Below are 18,799 nucleotides of genomic sequence, written 5' to 3' on the forward strand. Positions count from 1 at the left end.
GAAATATGCAGTTTCAAGAGAAACAAAAACATGTAATATAATAAATATTATCATTAATAATGAATTATTGTTGATACCAAACCAGATGCTAGTGCCACCGTATTGGCGCCATTGGTGCTTCCGTTAGTTTCAGCCCTGACATGATCCTTCAGAAATCATTTTAATATACCGATTTGCTGCTCAAGAAATATTTCCGATTATTATCAATGTTGAAAACAGTTTTTGCTGCTTCATATTTTTGTGGAAACCACCACTTAAAATTCTTTAAGTGTTCTTTGATGAATATAAATTTCAAAAAAGCAACATTCATCTTATGTCATATTATAAGTGGATTGTCACATTTGATGAAGTATTCATTTATTACAGTAATATTTTTTTCATTTCTAGCACCTTAAAGTCATCATGACTTGATTCATCTGATGTTTAAAGTGATGTGGATTCAAAGCAGATTCATTTTGTTCACATTAAATGTGCATTAATGATTTTGTGGATTCCATGGCATAAATTCAGTTTTTTTTTTTTTGATGAATATAAAGTTTATAAAAAGCTAAATGTATCTTTTATTACATTATAAATGTATGTCACATTTGATCAGTGCATCCTTGCTGAAAAAGTATTCATTTATTTTAGTAATTTTTTAATTTTATTTCTAGCACCTTAAAGTCATCGTGACTTGATTCATCTGATGTTTAAAGTAGTTTCCAAAGCAGATTCAGTTTTGTTCACATTAAATGTGCATTAATTGTTCCTAATGAATAAAGGATCTCTTTTTGAGGTTTTAGTATTAAATGAGATGCAACATAAACGTATGGAGACTCACCTGTCAGATAATCCCACAGTATTAAATCAGCTTTCGTTACAATCCCACACGAAAGTGCTTTGCCTTTTGCTTTATACTCCAGAAGTACAACACAAATGCTGTAATTGTCAATGAGTGATAGAAAGATTTACAATAGATCTTTTCAGCTCTAATCCCTCCCACAGCTCTGCATCACATTCACCACAGATGACAGAACACGGAAAAAATGATAACCTAAAAAATAACAACTGTCGAAAATAATATTTAATATTACAGAATCAACCTAAATCCATTCTTATTTACATGAAGAATTAATGCATTAATGAAACTAGGCTTGGATGTGTTAGTCTGTGTTTCTGAGGTGGAAGAGTAGGAATAGGACAGAACAGTTATTGATAAATGCGCAGTAAAGATGGAGATGTAAAGAATGATGAGTTGGTGTGGTTATTGTGCTGCAGAAGTGGAGCTTGTGTGGTTAGTAGAACAGACAGCAGTGTTGTGACAGCGGTGAATTCAGTTTCCATTACAAAGTTAGAAAAAAACAACTTCCTAGTTTTTCATTGCACTTGCACGCTAAAAAGTATGTTAACAGGGAACACTTGAGTATTGTTGGGCAAAAAATGGTACAATTAGAGACGATTACATTTAGACGACAATATTTTGGACATCTAGTGCGTCTGTGCTAAAACTGAACATTGGTGGGTGTTTGTTATCAGTGGTTTCTGAAAGTGCGTCATTGAGTATCTGGGCGATGCAGTTCAGTTTGGGTAAAATAAAGAGTTTTTATTTTAATTTTGTTTTATTAAATAAAAAAAACACAATGTTTAAGATCTGAGTAAGAGACGGCAGACTAAATCTGTCAACATGCAGAATCTGATGCAAGTTAACCAACTCAACACTTGTGCTGAGAAGCTGCAGAAGTGATCACTGTGGTTGTGTGTTCCTCCGTGTGTATCTGATGACGGGGTTGTGCGGCGTGTGGATCATGGTCGTGTAGTTCACAGCAGGAAATTGTCCGTCTACTAGATCAAAGTCGTACAGTCTCAGCAACGTCGACCAGATTGTTTTTATCTGCACGTAGGCGAAATTCTCTCCAATGCAACGATGGCGACCTGTAAAAGACCAACCAGGGAAACCACAAGCATTGTTAACATCTCAGCCGGGCCTTTATTAAAGGCTTTACTACTACACAGAAAAACACATTTCACATCAGTCCTTAACTAGGCTTATATCATCAAGAGTCATGAAATATCATGGTATGTCATTTTTTTCCACAAGAGTTCGGCAAAGACACCCGATGTAAGATATTTAGAGCTGAATTAAAAGGGTTAAGCGAGTTATTTTTAATTTAAGTTGAAAGAATGAGAGGAATGTACGGAAGCGTATTGCATTCACTTGAAGAAAAAAATCTACTCTGTTTTTCTGAATTAACGAGTTAATTATCTCAGAATTACTAGATAATTTTTCATGGAAAAAAAGTTTTTGCTCTGTTTTTCTGAATTAATGACTTGATTATCTCAAAAACTCAGAAATTCAGAAAAACAGAGCAAAAACTTTTTTCCCATGAAAAATGATCTCGTGACTTCCGGTTAGGTAGACTATGGAGTGAGTCGTGATCGCGGTAGCTCCTGCAGAATTTTTGCATATTTAATTTCTTACGCACATTTCAACTTAATAATTTGTGTCTATGCGTATCATTTGTTATTGGCGTTGTATGCTTTTTCATCTCTTGCAACAAAAATGAAAAATAAAGGCAGTAAAGGTAGTCACGCGCGGGCATCGGCACAGCGGCCTACCGCTAGTGCATCCACGGCAGAGCGGGATCCAGACAGCCCGGAGGCGGGCGCTGAGCTTGGGACAACTTCAGATGATATGCAGTCCCTTAAAACGGAGATACTAACTTCGTTGCGCAAAGATCTGGCCGGAATATTTCGCTCCGAGTTGCAGTCCATGTTGGGCGATGACTTGGCGACCATCAAGAGCGAGCTTCAGGCAGTTAAAGCGGAGTTTTCTAATAGTATGGTTTCGATGCAGATGGACATGGCGGCACTGAAAGGCACAGTGAAGGACATGGAACACTCCCTTTCTACCTGTTCGGATGACGTCACCGAGCTTCGGGAAAAAGTAGAGTCTCTTTCGGCCGTTGTGGTTAAACTAGAAGACAAGTGTGAAGATCTGGAAGCTAGATCCCGTCGTAACAATATAAGGATAATAGGAGTTCCAGAAGAAAATCCATCTACAACCGCGGCGATTTCCAAGCTACTCAAGGAGGCACTTAACATCGAGAGGGACATCATCATTGACAGATCACATCGCACATTGCAACCCAGGCCAAAACCGGGGGAGCGTCCGCGAGTCATTGTGGCAAGACTACATTATCACTCTGACTGTGTCGAGGTCTTAAAGCGGGCACGTGAGAAGAAACAGCTCAAAGTTGGTGATATGAGTATATCCATCTTCCCGGATTTCACAGCAAAGACTGCTCGTGCCCGGTCTGCCTTCAATGAGGTTCGTCAGCTACTTCGCTCAATACCTGGAGTCAAGTTTGGTTTTCTTCATCCAGCTAAGCTACGTGTTACTTTCAACGGTGTCGAAAGACAGTTCAACTCACCGGAGCTGGCTAAATCATATGTCAACTCTTTACAGCCTCGTCAGAATGTATCAAGTGACGCATGAAGGTGTACGCTTAGGCATGTGAGTTGTGTTGGGTAAATTAACCCATGGCATTATACATGAGACACTGTTATGACACCCGAATGTGACTGTTTATTACTTTTTTATTTTATTGTTGAGCTTTGCATAGTGTCTCAAATGCAAACGATTTTTATTTTTTATTTTATTTTTATGTTTGCTGTCTAAGTACCATACTTGGGAATTTTGTTTTTATTCAATTGTTTTTTTATGGACTGGACAAGTGCAATATTATTTGCTACCGAAGCTGAATTGATTGGGGTTATCTTTTAAATATGTTCCAATGTGCGTTTTCAATTTTGAATGTCATATTCTGCAGGTCAGCTTTTTTTGTTTGTTTTTTGTTTATCTCTAATCGTGAGCAGTGAACCGTTGGATTGGCTCCAGTTGGAGTCTGCACATGGGTCCGCGTCATTTGGGGATGCGGATAGGGTATGTGCGTGGGTGGGTGGGAATGTTCTGAGGGTTGAATTCCCCTTTTATTTTTTCTTTAATTCTTTATATTTCTTTTTCCCCTTTCCTTTTTTTCTCCTTTCCCTTTTTTTTTTTTTTTTTTTTTTTTTTTCTTTTTTTCTTCATAATTTTTCCTTTTTTTTTTTTCTCTTTGTCTTACAGGAGGTTTTTCCCCTCAAAGTAGATGGCTAATTATCATGGTTATTTGCCACATCCAGTCAGTTCTGCAATAAGATTTGTAACTTGGAACATTAATGGCATGGGAAGCCCCATCAAAAAGTCAAAGATATATGCACATTTGAAAAGGTTAAATACAGACATTGCTTTCTTACAGGAGACACATTTGAGAAACCAAGATCATCTGAAGCTTAAGTGTACGTGGATAGGGGAAGTTTTTCACTCTGATTTCAATTCAAAAGCCAGAGGGGTTGCGATAATGATTAATAAAAGGGTTCAGTTTTCTTCTACTAAGGTAATAACTGATAAAAATGGAAGATATTTGATTGTTGTTGGCACCATACTTCAAAATCCTGTGATTCTTGTCAATGTATATGCACCAAATTTTGATGATCCAGGATTCATAAACAAGTTATTTGAGATCCTCCCCTCATTAAATAGTCATCTACTTATTTTTGCTGGTGATCTTAATTGTGTAATCGATCCTGCTTTGGACCGTTCTAGTTCCAGAACAATGACTCCATCATCTATGTCTAAATCAATAGTGGAATTTATGTCCAAAAATGGGTGTGTTGACCCATGGAGATTTTATAACCCTCAAGATAAGGAATTTTCTTTCTTCTCGCAAGCCCATCAGTCATATTCGCGTATTGATTATTTTTTTATAGATGGCTCTCTGATATCTAAAGTAAAATCGGTTTCTTACCATGCTATTGTTATATCTGACCATGCCCCTCTTACGGTTGATATACAGTTCTCTGTGCAGCCTAGATATTCATCACTATGGAGGTTGAATACTCTTCTGTTGTCTGATGGAAAATTCATTGATTTTATTTCAACTTCCATTGACAATTTTTTGGCTACAAATCAAGATGGGGTGGTTACTTATTCATTGCTGTGGGAAACACTTAAAGCTTACCTTCGGGGACAGATTATTTCTTACTCCGCACACTCAAGGAGAGTTCGCAACATGAGGATACGTGAACTCACTTCAAATATTTTTCAAATTGATCAGCTGCTTGCCAATTCCCCTTCACAAGATAAATTTAAACAACGTCTCGATTTACAAGCTGAACTTGATCTCGTTCTGACTGAAGATGCTGAGCGGCTTCTTTTGCATTCACGGAGTACTTATTATGAACATGGTGATAAAGCTGGTCGCCTCTTAGCTCATAAGTTAAGACGTCAAGCAGCTAGCCGTTTGATTCCACAGATTCAGGACCTATCTGGTAATTTGATATCTGAACCTGAAGGTATTAATGCCACCTTCAAGTCTTTTTATTCATTGTTATATGCTTCTGAATCCCCGTCTGATGCCCATGATATGAATGCCTTTTTGCAGAACTTAAATTTTACCACGATTGATTCAGCTGTCGCTGGGGATGTCGAAGCACCTATCGACGCAAACGAAATTAATCAGGCAATTAAAAGGATGCAAGGTAATAAAGCTCCTGGGCCCGATGGTTTTCCTGTCGAGTTTTTTAAAAAATTTCAGAACAAATTATCCCCATTACTTCTGTCAGTGTATACGGAATCTTTAGAGCGTGGTTTCCTACCAGAAACACTTACACAAGCGTCCATAATTCTGTTGCTTAAAAGGGATAAGGATCCTAAGCTATGTGGTTCTTACAGGCCCCTTTCCTTACAGAATGTGGATGCCAAGATCCTGGCCAAAGTGTTGGCATCTCGTATTGAAAACATACTTCCAAAGATTATATCTGAGGAGCAAACTGGGTTCATCAGGGGGAGACAGTTATTTTTTAATGTCCGTACTCTTTTAAATATAATTAATCTTAAACATTCCGCCAAGACACCTGAGGTTGTTATTTCTCTTGATGCTGAAAAAGCATTTGATCGGGTAGAGTGGGAGTATCTTTTCACTGTGCTTCAAAAATTTGGATTTGGAGATACATTTATAAATTGGATACGTCTTTTATATGCTTCACCTCAGGCGAGTGTGCACACCAATGACAATAGATCCACCTATTTTAGGCTTGGACGTGGAACACGACAAGGGTGCCCACTTTCCCCTTTGCTTTTTGCCCTGGCCATTGAACCTCTGTCGATTGCTTTGAGGTGCTCCCCGTTATTGCAGGGAGTGGTGAGGTCAGGCATTGAAATTAAATTATCACTATATGCTGATGATCTTTTATTATATGTTTCCAATCCAATTCCAAATTTTCCAGTTATTTTATCCACGTTGCAAAAATTTGGCTCTTTTTCTGGATATAAAATAAATCTCCACAAAAGTGAGTGTTTCCCGATTAATGCATTGGCTAAGGGTCTTTTGCAGTCAGATGTTCCATTTAAACTAAGCAGAACAGGATTTAGATACCTTGGCATCAATATCACTCATTCTATTTCTTCTCTTGTATCTGGTAATTTCACCCCTCTGTTAGAACAGGCCAAGTCTGACTTTCAGCGGTGGAGCAATCTGCCTCTATCATTGATAGGTCGGATTAATGTAGTGAAAATGAACGTGTTGCCTAAGTTTCTTTTCGCTTTTCAGTGCATTCCTCTGTTTCTTCCTAAAAAGTTTTTTAAATCCATTGACCAGATTGTGACTGAATTCTTGTGGGGTGGTAAAGTGCCCCGAATTCGGAAATCGTTGCTTCAAAGATGCCATCTGAATGGTGGGCTCTCTTTACCTAATTTTATGTTTTACTATTGGTCAGTAAACATTCACAAGATGACATTTTGGCTTAGTTCGTCCACTACAACATGGTGCAGATTGGAAGTAAATTCATGTACACCTACCTCTCCAATGGCTTTGCTTACTTCACCCTTATCCTGTAATGTCTCTTCGGCGTCACTGACACATAACCCAGTTGTTGTATCTACACTTCGTATCTGGTGCCAATTTAGGCGACACTTTAAATTCAATTCTGCCTCAACATTGATGCCACTATTGGAAAATCATATATTTCCTCCATCTCTTTCTGATCCTGTATTTAAGCAGTGGCATGCAAAAGGCTTGAGATGTTTTCGAGACCTGTACAGAGATGGTACATTTTGTAGGTATGAACAGTTATCCTCTGATTTGGAGTTGTCAGAGTCCCACTTGTTTCGTTATTTGCAGATTAGACACTGTTCTGCTACCTTATTTTCTAGGTTCCCATCTTTGCCCCCGTTGCTAGTTTGGGAAGAATTTCTGCAACTCAATCCGTATCACAAGTCACAAATTTCAAGAATTTATGGTTGTCTTTTAGGTCTAAGTGATTGTTCTATTGACAGAATTAAAAGAGCGTGGGAGGGGGAGTTGGGGGAAAGTTTTGAAGAGGATTGGTGGGCAGGCGCTCTGGACAGAATACGTTCTAGTACAATTTGTGCACGTCTTGGTCTCATACAATTTAAAGTACTATACAGAATTCATTTTTCTAAGGCCAGGCTATCTGAAATATTCCCTAATGTTGAAGACAGATGTCATGCACCTTTGTGCAATTTGAGTCATATGTTTTTTACTTGTCCTATGTTGCAAAATTTTTGGGTCAGTTATTTTACAATTATGTCTAAAGTGTTAAAAATCAGAATTGATGTTTGCCCCACCATAGCAATCTTTGGTGTACCAAAAATCTGGTCTCAGTTTAATTCCAAACAACTGGATGTTATATCTTTTACCTCCTTGTTAGCTAGGCGCCGTATTTTGCTCCACTGGAAATCTAATAAGCCTCCAACAACCTCCCAATGGTTAGTGGATACCATGTTTTTTCTGAAACTGGAAAAAGTAAGAAGTTCTCGGAAGAGCAGCTCCTTCAGTAAATGGCATCCCTTTATAGCTTACTTCAATTCTCTTAAAACCCTACCTCCTGGTTAGTACATGACTAAATGTGTGTGTACGCACGCGTATATATATATATGTATGTATGAATGTATGGTGTGTATATAGGTGTGCGTATGTGAATACGTATGCATGTATTGTATATTATCTACTTATATCACTATAATTTTTTTAATTTTTTTTTAATTTTTTATTTATTTATTATTTTTTTATTTTTTATTCTTTTTTTTCAGTTGATGTGTACTTTCTTTGGTTTAGTTTTAATGTAAAAAAGAAAAGTGTCAATAATTTGTAATCTATTGTGTTGTAATATCATTTGGTTTAATAAAAAAGTTTGAGCATAAAATGATCTCGTAATTCTGAGATAATTAACTCGTTAATTCAGAAAAACAGAGCAAAAAAAATGTTCTATGAAAAATGATCTTGTAATTCTGAGATAATTAAGTCGTTAATTCAGAAAAACAGAGGAAAAACTTTTTTTTCATGAAAAATGATCTCGTAATTCTGAGATAATTAACTCATTAATTCAGAAAAACAGAGTAGATTTTTTTTTCTTCAAGTGAATGCAATACGCTTCCGTAGGAATGTGCTTAAATTAATATTTTTTATTATTTATTGACCAAACCTCCTAACTTAAAGATAAATAAAATAAAAAATTACAAATTATCCATAAAAAAAGCATTAAAAAATGAGAAAAAAATTAAATAAAATCTGTATAATTTTAGGGCGTTGGGTCATTTGACCCGCGAGGGAAAGATGAGCGTTAAACGGCCTGTCCATTCAAAAGCACATTCTCTCAAATGGGATGTTTTTGAAGGTGTATTTTGACATATTATATGCATTTTACCATTTATGCACAATAAACCACGAAAAAGACCTCAATTTGGCTGAATTACTTTCTGTGCGAGTGCGTGTTTCCAGTTCATGAGGCCTGAACACTTAAACGACCCGCTCGTTCGAGAGCTCGTTCTCTCACCTGCTCCAAACGGGATGTAAGCGAACTTCTCTCCGGCTGCAGGGTTGTCGTTGAGGTATCGGTCCGGGTTGAACTCCTCACGCTCTTCCCAGGTGTCCCGGAGACGGTGGTTCACTGTGGGAGACACACACACCTGGTGTCCCGGCGGGATGATGTATTCACCGACTCGCTGTCGAGGGAGCGGAAGCATGCAGGTCAGGCCGAAGCATTTCATGGCTTTAATACCTGTAATGTTGGTGTGTGCTCGTACCTGAGGCGTCCGGGCCATCCTCATCATGGTCATTATAGGCGGCCGCAGGCGGAGCGTCTCCTTCAGACAGCGGTCCAGCAAACTCAAGTCTTTCAGCTGCGTCACAGACCAGGACAGTTCTTTAGCATCTCGGCCCGATTATTCACAAATACACTCAAAATAAGATTCATGCATATTGTAGAGCCACTCGAATATGATGATGAGCATGCTTTTAAATTTGGGATTAAAAATCTGAATAGTTTTCACTTCGAGAAAACCAATAAAAAATATATATATTTTGAGATTACTGTACTATATACAAAAATATAATGCTGAAAATAGACATTTTTGAAGCTGAAGCTGTATGGAATGATTCCATGGGATATTTAACGTTGATACAGGTTTTTATTGTTTATAAGTTGCATAATTCTGAACAGAATCCCACGTTTGAACTGATGTGCAGTGCTTATCTGATGCTTGTTTTGTTCCTATCAGTCGTTTCCGGTCTTTTCTGTCAGACTTTCCTACCAAACCAGGATCGGTTTCACAAAGAGAGACTTTGACTACGGCTTAGATATAGTAGATAGGCGTCTAAATCAGACCGTTGCACAAAGACTCTGACTATCTTAAGTAGAACTACACTGCAATGCATTCTGGGTAAACTAAGACACTTTTCAAAACAAAAAACATGGCGGATCGAGTAAGCGCATTCAACCGCTCGGCGCAGTTTACCCCAGCGGGAGATATGTGTGTGTTGGAGGAGTGTAACAGATACAAGGACATTTTACTTTTAAAATTTAGCGGAGAATGTAGAAAGAAGAAGAAACGTGTAATTTGGACAAAGATCGCGACGACAGTTAATCCGACCGTTGAGCGGAGCGTTAGAAACGTACTGAAAAGATACAAAAACATGGTACAAGATGCCAAAAAAGAAATATTATAAGAGGAAATATCCAAAAACAAGAGGAGGACCCCAAGAGAGACTTAAAGACACTGAAATGGTGATGAATATACAGTATACGGCGAGGGCCATTTCCCCTTTTCTTTCGGCTGTTTGTAATGTTACTGATTGTTACTGCTGGTTGCCAAGGTAACAGAGACCTGTTAAATGCTGAATCATTCAATAATAAAACACACTTTTCTTTCGTAACTATTTTCGTCGGTGAAATAGAAAAAAAACAGTCAATATTGCGTCTAAATTGTAAGTGACTGCATATTAACTATTATTAGTTAATAGGGCTGGGTAAAAAATATCGATTTCTCGATATTAATCGATTCTCATTTTTACGAACCGATATCGATTCTTAAATCTCAAGAATCGATTAGTCATCCTGTTTTTATTTGATGAATGAATGGAACATTGTAGCGCGCATCCCATCCAATAAATCGCAATAATCTTCGTGCTTTGTTACTATTGATACTAAATAAAGTCTCAGATTTCAAATTACGTCCATTTTCTTACGAAATTCAAAAACATAGGCCTAAATAGTGTATTGGCGCTGTGGCGTAAGATCGCTCTGGCTCAGCTCAAGAGAAGCACATGATCTCCTCTTCTGCCTTAATAATACCAGTTACAGCGCCAAATAAACATGAATGAACGTCTGAAAGTGTGTTAAAAAAAAAAGTACAACTTATCGAAATCCGTATCATGTCACATGGAATCGCTCAATCGGTGTTTCAACCGTGGAAAGACGCCAGTAAAACAACTTGTAAACAATGTAACGTCACATTTACCTCAGAAAAACCATATGTGACCATAAACTCGTTAGTCAGCTAGAAAAATTAACTCTAGAGAGGAGCATTTTGCTAAATATATGCACCATATTACATATTCATTATAATTTTTAATGTTCTTCGATATTTAATGCATGTTTGAATAAATCTGGGAAGGTTTTTATGACAGCCACCATTTAAATGTTTATATTTCATATAACTTTACACTTTTATTTATTTTTATAATAATAATTTAAGTGTTTGTATAGCTACAAATCAGTTAATTTTTACCTTCAATATTATAGTAGGCTAATGAAGCCTATAGGCTACAACTGACTCCAATAGTTTACAGCATTAGTTAAGAGATTTGTTTTCCCTGAGAAAATTTGCCATGTATTGTACCTGATATCCAAAATAATCAATATTGAATCGAATCGAATTGCAAGCTTGTGAATCGAAATCGAATCGAATTTGTGAAATTTGTGTCAATACCCAGCCCTATTAGTTAACTATAAGTATTTCTCTCGATGAGCCTCACAGAGAATGGCCTGCGCTGAAGTGCTCGAGGATTGGTCAGGAGGATCACCTGGTCGTAGTGTAGAGGCGGCAGGTGTTCTCCACACACGGCCTTCTGCTCGCCGTAGCAGCGCTCCTGCAGCGCTCTGTCCCGCGCCAGGAAGAAGCCCAGCCATGCGCTGGTGGTGGAGGACGTGTGCTGACCCGCCAACAACAGGCCGATCAGCATCCCGGCGATCTCGTCGTCACTCAGGGGACGCCCGTCTCTGCAGGGACACACACACACACACACGCTTCAGATCTGGTAATCATTTGCTTGTGTTCACAGATGCACCACCATGGCAGTGTCTTCATGGATGTTCATAAAGTGTGTAAACAGATTTTTGAGCGCTGGTGGATCTTAAGACCCGAACCCAAAACTGCTCGCTGTAACTCAAGGATGGAGTGTGTTTGTGCACGTGTGCAACATGGAAATGAGTGTTATGTCAATTAAATGTTTATATCTCTATGAATATTAGATTTTTTTTATACTAAAAAATAATTATAATAATCTTTAGAGTTATATAATAAAATACATTATATTAATTTATAATTTCATAATTTGTATTATTTTTAAGTTTAATTATAATTGTATATAATATATATAAATATAACATATATAATATTATATGTAATATATGTTCCTTTACATTATAAACAAGTGTGTGTGTGTGTGTGTGTGTGTGTGTGTGTGCGCCCAACATGGAAATGATTTATTACAAATTAATTTTTTTTATAAATAAATGTACTTATAAATAATAATATTTTTTTATTATATTTGATATTACTTTATATTTAATTATATATATTTAAAAAATATATATGTATATTATAATTATAATATTACTATAAATTATTAATTTAATATGATTTAATATTTTTAATTACTATTTTAAAATGTTAATTATAATAAATGTAATAAATTATACATTTTAAATAATATAAAAGTATATAAATAATTAATTTATAAAATTAACATTTTAGATTAACTTCTTAACTGGTTGCAAATCCAAAGGTTATACATGGATCAACGGGACCAAACCCTGCGGTAAACAGTGTCATTGGGGTTTAGATGATCCAGTTGTGTGCAGTGTGTGTGTGTGTGTGTGTGTGTGTGTGTGTGATGGTGACATACTTGTACGTGGCGTCTATGAGCGTCTGCAGGATGTCGTCGTTCTTCTCTTGGGCTTCTCTCCGCCTCTTGATGACGTTATAGAAGATTTTCTTGATCTCTAAGTGTGCCCGATCCCTCCGCCTAATAAACACAGCAGAAACACACCGTCACGTGAACGTCTGAAGCTGTGTGTGTGTGTGTGTGTGTACCTGAAGCTGGGCAGAGGCAGCCACCCGGGCAGAAGCCAGGCCTCGTGTGTGTGTGTGTGTGTGCGTGTGCGTGTGTGTGTGTGTGTACCTGAAGCTGGGCAGAGGCAGCCACCCGGGCAGAAGCCAGGCCTCGTGTGTGTGTGTGTGTGTGCGTGTGCGTGTGTGTGTGTGTGTACCTGAAGCTGGGCAGAGGCAGCCACCCGGGCAGAAGCCAGGCCTCGTGTGCGTGTGTGTGTGTGTGTACCTGAAGCTGGGCAGAGGCAGCCACCCGGGCAGAAGCCAGGCCTCGTGTGTGTGTGTGTGTGTGCGTGTGCGTGTGTGTGTGTGTGTACCTGAAGCTGGGCAGAGGCAGCCACCCGGGCAGAAGCCAGGCCTCGTGTGTGTGTGTGTGTGTGTGTGTGTGCGTGTGCGTGTGTGTGTGTACCTGAAGCTGGGCAGAGGCAGCCACCCGGGCAGAAGCCAGGCCTCGTGTGTGAATCCTCCGTCCAGATCTGCGTAGAGTTGAGCGACTCTCTCGTCCAACATGTCCCGGATCTCACAGCCGTGAAGACAGCGACTGGCCGTCAGGATGATCAGCTCGGATAACGCCTCGAACAGATCTGAAGAGAGAGCGTTGAACACTATAAATACTGTCTGCAATTCCTGTTCAGGTGTTTATGGCTCTTAAAGAGGACCTATTCTGCTCTTTTACAAAGTTTTCAAATGATGATAATTGACTGTAAGAATGTAAGCAGCTGATTTTAAATTCTAAAGCATGACCGTTTTTTGTTGTCATTTTTTTAACGAGATTGTCCAATGGTTGCATTATTTGGTACAAAGTGCAAATAAAATGTTTAATGGCAAACACGTTTCCTGCTTGATTACCTGTTCATACAATATGAGGGCCTATTGGTTCTGTAAAGCCCTATGTTATATTTTTTAAAGATTCATGTTTTCTAATAAGTGTCAACCGGTTATGTACGACTGTCTATCTGTGACTGTGACATCAGGTATATTAAAAATCCAATTGTTTATTCATCCACCATCGCATTGCGTGTTCATGTTCATGTATAGGCTACTGGATTAAAATAGTTACAAATATTAACACTCACATATAGGCTAGCTGCATAACCATAAAAAAACACGCTGCTATAAATCTGTGCAATTATAATAGGCTGTAATAAAATAAATAAAACACACCCAGCAGAGAAGTGATATGAACATGTAGGCCAATTGCTTAAATACGCTCTTGAGCACATAGCCCACATTATAATATTTGCTATAGATCAACATAACATTTGTTTTAGTAAAAAAACACACCAAAAAACAAACAAACATTTATTTATTTATATTTACATTGCAGCGCTGCACGGATTTTATTCCCATTGTACGCACATAACCCAATGGCCAGGGCTTGCTATTTGGTAGCCTGTCTTATTTGTCACCGTGGTTTTGCTTTAAAATAAAATAAAACACACTTTCGTATTTATCCTTTGTGTTACTGAAATACAGGGAATTATCATAATTTGTGTAAAATCCCGAGTTTGTGTTTATTCACTGATCCTAATGGGAAAACGAAGAAGCACGAATGATGTAAAATTAAGGAGCTCTGCATGACATGCGGAAAAATATTGTCTAAATCAGAATCAGCCCACATAGAAATGATCTCTCCTTTGATCTGCCAGTAATTTCATGCAGTCATGCTCATTGCCCATCAAAAGTGGCACTGACTTATCTGCAGGGTAAATTAATATAGTAGCCTAGCCTATAGCTAGGCTAAATCTTAAACAGTGTATTATTTATCAGCAACATATTTTGTGATATCGCCAAGCCATAAAACTGCTCAATATTAAAGCTTACAATATGACTTTTTGTAAAGCTGCTTTGAAACGATGTGAATTGTGAATACATTTTGACAGTAACTTCATCTAACTTGATTCGTAAGTTCATCAAAACATTATCCAATTGATCGTTACTGAAATCGCAATGGTTATCACTTAATATAGTACGGCCAAACAGCGTCATAGATCATTCATAAACTCGTACATAAAGGAATGCGCATGCTCGTGCCTCAAGCGTCTATGCCAATAAGATTGCTGTATTATAAACCAATAAAATCGGGTGTGGGCGGAGCGACACGTGTCGCCCCGCCTAAAAGTGTCGCCCCGCCCCATCGTCCAGACTGCACTCTGGGGCTACTCGAAGAAACTCAAGACTACAATGGAGGCGTTTAAGGAGTTCAGAAACACTGACACTGATATAGAGAAGAACTGGAGCTTTCTCATGATCAAACCGCAACATTACACACTGAACACTGATGGAAAACAGCAGAATTGCTGCCGTTTAATAGATGTTCCTGGACTTATTGTGAAGCATTCATCAGTGCGTGATATTGTAAAGGAAAAGAAACAGTCTCCTCACTTTTCTCCCCACTGTCTCCCCATCGTTTGAAATAATCTTTGGTTTCTTCTTCGATTACTTCGATGTGTTGTTTGAATTGTGCGATGTTCAGTCCGGTCTTCAGCATTTTCTTCTGCTCCAGAAATAACTGAATGAACAAACACAATCACATCAGCGATGAAGGAAAGAGAAATGCAGCCGTTCAGAGCTCAAACAACGTCAGTGTCTTCGATAACAGGAACCAGTGAGCCGTCTCCGAAACGAAGCCCAAACACATCCCATGCTTCTGTGTTGAATTGTACATGTCTAAACTGTAAAAAAAATTTGGTTCAATTTACAGTAAAAAAAAACCGGCAGCTGTGGTTGCCAGATATTTACTGTAAAAAATACGGTAGGAACATTTTAGGTTCAACAGACTTAACTTAAATTTACAGTAAAATGTATTTTACTATCTGATATAATGTTAATTTACTGATCTATTGAAGTATTAATATTTGTTTTGTACCATTGTAATACACTGACAACCACCAATCACAGTGGAGAAGAGTCACATGATCAATCAAAGATCATCACAAACAGCTTTTCCACAAGAAACTTAACAGTATTAAACAGAAGCGGCACATAGTCATTCACACACACACACTAATCACCATCATGGTGACACATGAAATTTTAAAAACGCAATAAGCATTAATTTAACAACAATAAATGTAACAAACTCTAAGTTACATAACTGATTAGAACAAACTATGAAGAAACAGTTATTTCAACAAAAATACATCAAATGTTTAGTGTTACGCAGGGAATTGTGCGAATGTCAATTTACGGTTTTTACTGTAAATTATACAGTGACTTGTTCCTTTTCATATTTTACTGTAAAATTATATTAAATGTACGGTTAGATCTATCACAGTTATTCACTGTATACAGTACGGAAACTTTCTGTTAGCCTATTAACAGGTTTTCTTTTACCGTTAAAATCACGATAATTTTTTACATTAAGTATTTGAAAATATTTAATTTAGATTGTACCCACAAAAAGTAATTTCTAGCTGGTGGAACAAATATATTTTAATATTGACTGTATAAATATCAAAAGCTTGTCGATCCACATGTTGAAGTGCTGTGGTTTTCCAGGTCTGCGGGATCTTACCGGATTGGGCACGTCGTACGCGACGCCCTTGCCGAACACGGGCGTGGTGAGGCGCGCGTACACGTCCTCGGCGTTCAGGTCCTCGTTCTTGCTGTTGAACATGAGCGCGGCTGCGTCGCTGCCCAGGAGATACGTGAAGGTCTTCCCCACCATAGTGAAGCTGACCACGGGCCCGTACTGAGACACAACAACATCAGGTCAGGTCAGATCAGTGCTCCTCCACACGTGTCTCCAGTGTCGGCGCTCACCTGCTCGTACGCCGCCTCCAGGAACTCGATCGGGCTCCGGCCGAAAGCCACGGCGTGACCCAGGAAGGGAATGCTGGACGGGATATGAGGAGGGAGTTTCTGAGGGAAGGACAGAAACTGACATCAACCTTTATATGAACCTAGGGGTGGTGATGGCGCAGTGGATTAGACACATGCCTTTGGTGTGAGAGACCCGGGTTCGAATGCACTGCAAGACACCAATGTGTCCCTGAGCAAGACACTTAACCCCTAGCTGCTCCAGACGCGTGCGACCTCTGACATATATAGCAATTGTAAGTCGCTTTGGATAAAAGCGTCAGCTAAATGAATAAATGTAAATGTAAATATGTGTGTGAGATTGATTGATAGATGGAACAATGGAATGATAGATAGATAGATAGAACGAATGATGGAAGGATATATAGAATGAACAATATATAAAACGATGAAAGGATTGAAAGATAGATAGAATGATGGAAGGATAGATAGATGGAATGAAAGAGATAGATAGGATGATGGAAGGATAGATAGAAGGAATGATGGAATGAAAGGGATAGATAGAAGGCATAATAGATAGCTAGATAGAAGGAACGATGGATAGATAGAATGATGGAAGGATAGATAGAATGATGGATAGATAGATAGAATGATGGGAGGATAGATAGAATGATGGATAGCTAGATAGAAGGAATGATGGAAGGATTGACAGAATGATGGATAGATAGATAGAATGATGGATAGATAGCTAGATAGAAGGAACGATAGATAGAAGGAATGATGGAAGGATAGATAGAATGATGGAAGGATAGACAGAATGATGGAAGGATAGATAGAATGATGGATAGATAGAATGATGGGAGGATAGATAGGAGCGATGGATAGATAGAATGATGGAAGGATAGATGGAAGGATAGATAGAATGATGGAAGGATAGATAGGAGCGATGGATAGATAGAATGATGGATAGATAGATAGAATGATGGGAGGATAGATAGAATGATGGATAGATAGATAGAATGATGGGAGGATAGATAGAATGATGGATAGATAGATAGAATGATGGGAGGATAGATGGATAGATAGAATGATGGAATGAAAGGGATAGATAGATGGAAGGAATGATGAATAGATGAATGAAATTAATAGAACAGAACGATGGAGCAATAGACAAATAGATAGAACAATGAATAGAGAGATAGAATGATAGATATTCAGAATGATGGATAGATAAACAAATGAATAAAAAGCACAATAGACAGATAGATGACGTGCTTTTATTCACTTTATAGATGACACAATAGACAGCAGCACTCTTATGGACACATTACTGCACCACACAGAAATTCTGAATGCATAACACTGCCATAAATCTCGCACTGCATGATTGTATTATAATCATATTCATATGCACTCACATCCTGTTCCGCGAGCTGTTGTCTGCTCATGAGTTTCCTCAGGTACGCCAGAGACAGCGTGAACACCGATGCCGCCAGCAGCAGTGACGTCACACTCATCCTCTCAACGGTCTTCTCGATCAGCACACTGCTCGCCTCCAGGATCGTCATCTTACTGGCTGGTTTAATGAACTATATAAAAAGAAGTTTCCCGAAGGTGAAGAGCGGGAGATACTGACAGACCGCTGAGCTCCACTGGCATCTCACTGACACTGATATCCCGATAAACTTTAATACCTGCCCGTCTCCGTTCACAGGGTTCCGCCCCCGCGTGATGTGAACAAGCCGCTCATTGGTCAATTTGGCGTGTCTATCAAGTAACTCCATGCTCCGCGTGCGTCACCTCGCACGCTGATTGGCGGATGCCGCCTGAACTGATGTCTGATTGGCGGATGCCTCCTGAACTGATGTCTGCTTATATGACGTCACCAGCGTCGCTGTTGGTCGATAACTGCACGAGTCTCACGCACACCTTTATTAACCGGGAACTGCGTTGTAAAAACGTTTTGAAAACCTGATCTGAATAGATGATTGCGGAGCAAATGTGTTTAAATGTCATTTAAGTGAAAATGTTACATTTGCAAGCATCACAAATGTGTTTATGGCTGAAGTTATGCAAATACCCCTAAATTGAGTACCAAAATGCCAGAGAGAACATTTGAATAGCTTTAATTCGTTTCAAATATTGTGCAATTCATACATTGAGTAATTTATAATTAATAAAACTCGATTTAAATTTAATTTAGGCTAGAAACTCATAGCCTAGCCCTAGAGAACTCCAATACTGTATAACAAATTTATTAGTGTTTGTTTATTGTAGTATAATCTCAATCACACTGACACTATAACTTTAAAAATAACATTTAAATAA

At 38.4% G+C, this 18,799-nt stretch overlaps 1 protein-coding gene across 1 annotated transcript; it reads right to left on the reverse strand.

Moving 5' to 3' along the window:
- Positions 1-1,556: 1,556 nt before the first annotated feature.
- On the reverse strand, positions 1,557-18,149 carry LOC130092375 (lanosterol 14-alpha demethylase). The gene is made up of 10 exons (XM_056260224.1): positions 17,890-18,149; positions 16,475-16,573; positions 16,227-16,403; positions 15,095-15,221; positions 13,119-13,293; positions 12,507-12,626; positions 11,403-11,598; positions 9,125-9,220; positions 8,875-9,043; positions 1,557-1,911 (listed from the first exon to the last, which is right to left on the reverse strand). Exons 1-10 carry the CDS (start codon positions 18,037-18,039, stop codon positions 1,724-1,726), a joined length of 1,497 nt encoding a protein of 498 aa, XP_056116199.1. The 5' UTR covers positions 18,040-18,149; the 3' UTR covers positions 1,557-1,723.
- Positions 18,150-18,799: the final 650 nt, after the last annotated feature.

Source organism: Rhinichthys klamathensis, unplaced genomic scaffold (genome assembly GCF_029890125.1).
Source record: "Rhinichthys klamathensis goyatoka isolate OS25496 unplaced genomic scaffold, OSU_Roscu_1.1 h1tg000176l_1, whole genome shotgun sequence".
Lineage (NCBI taxonomy): Eukaryota > Metazoa > Chordata > Actinopteri > Cypriniformes > Leuciscidae > Rhinichthys > Rhinichthys klamathensis.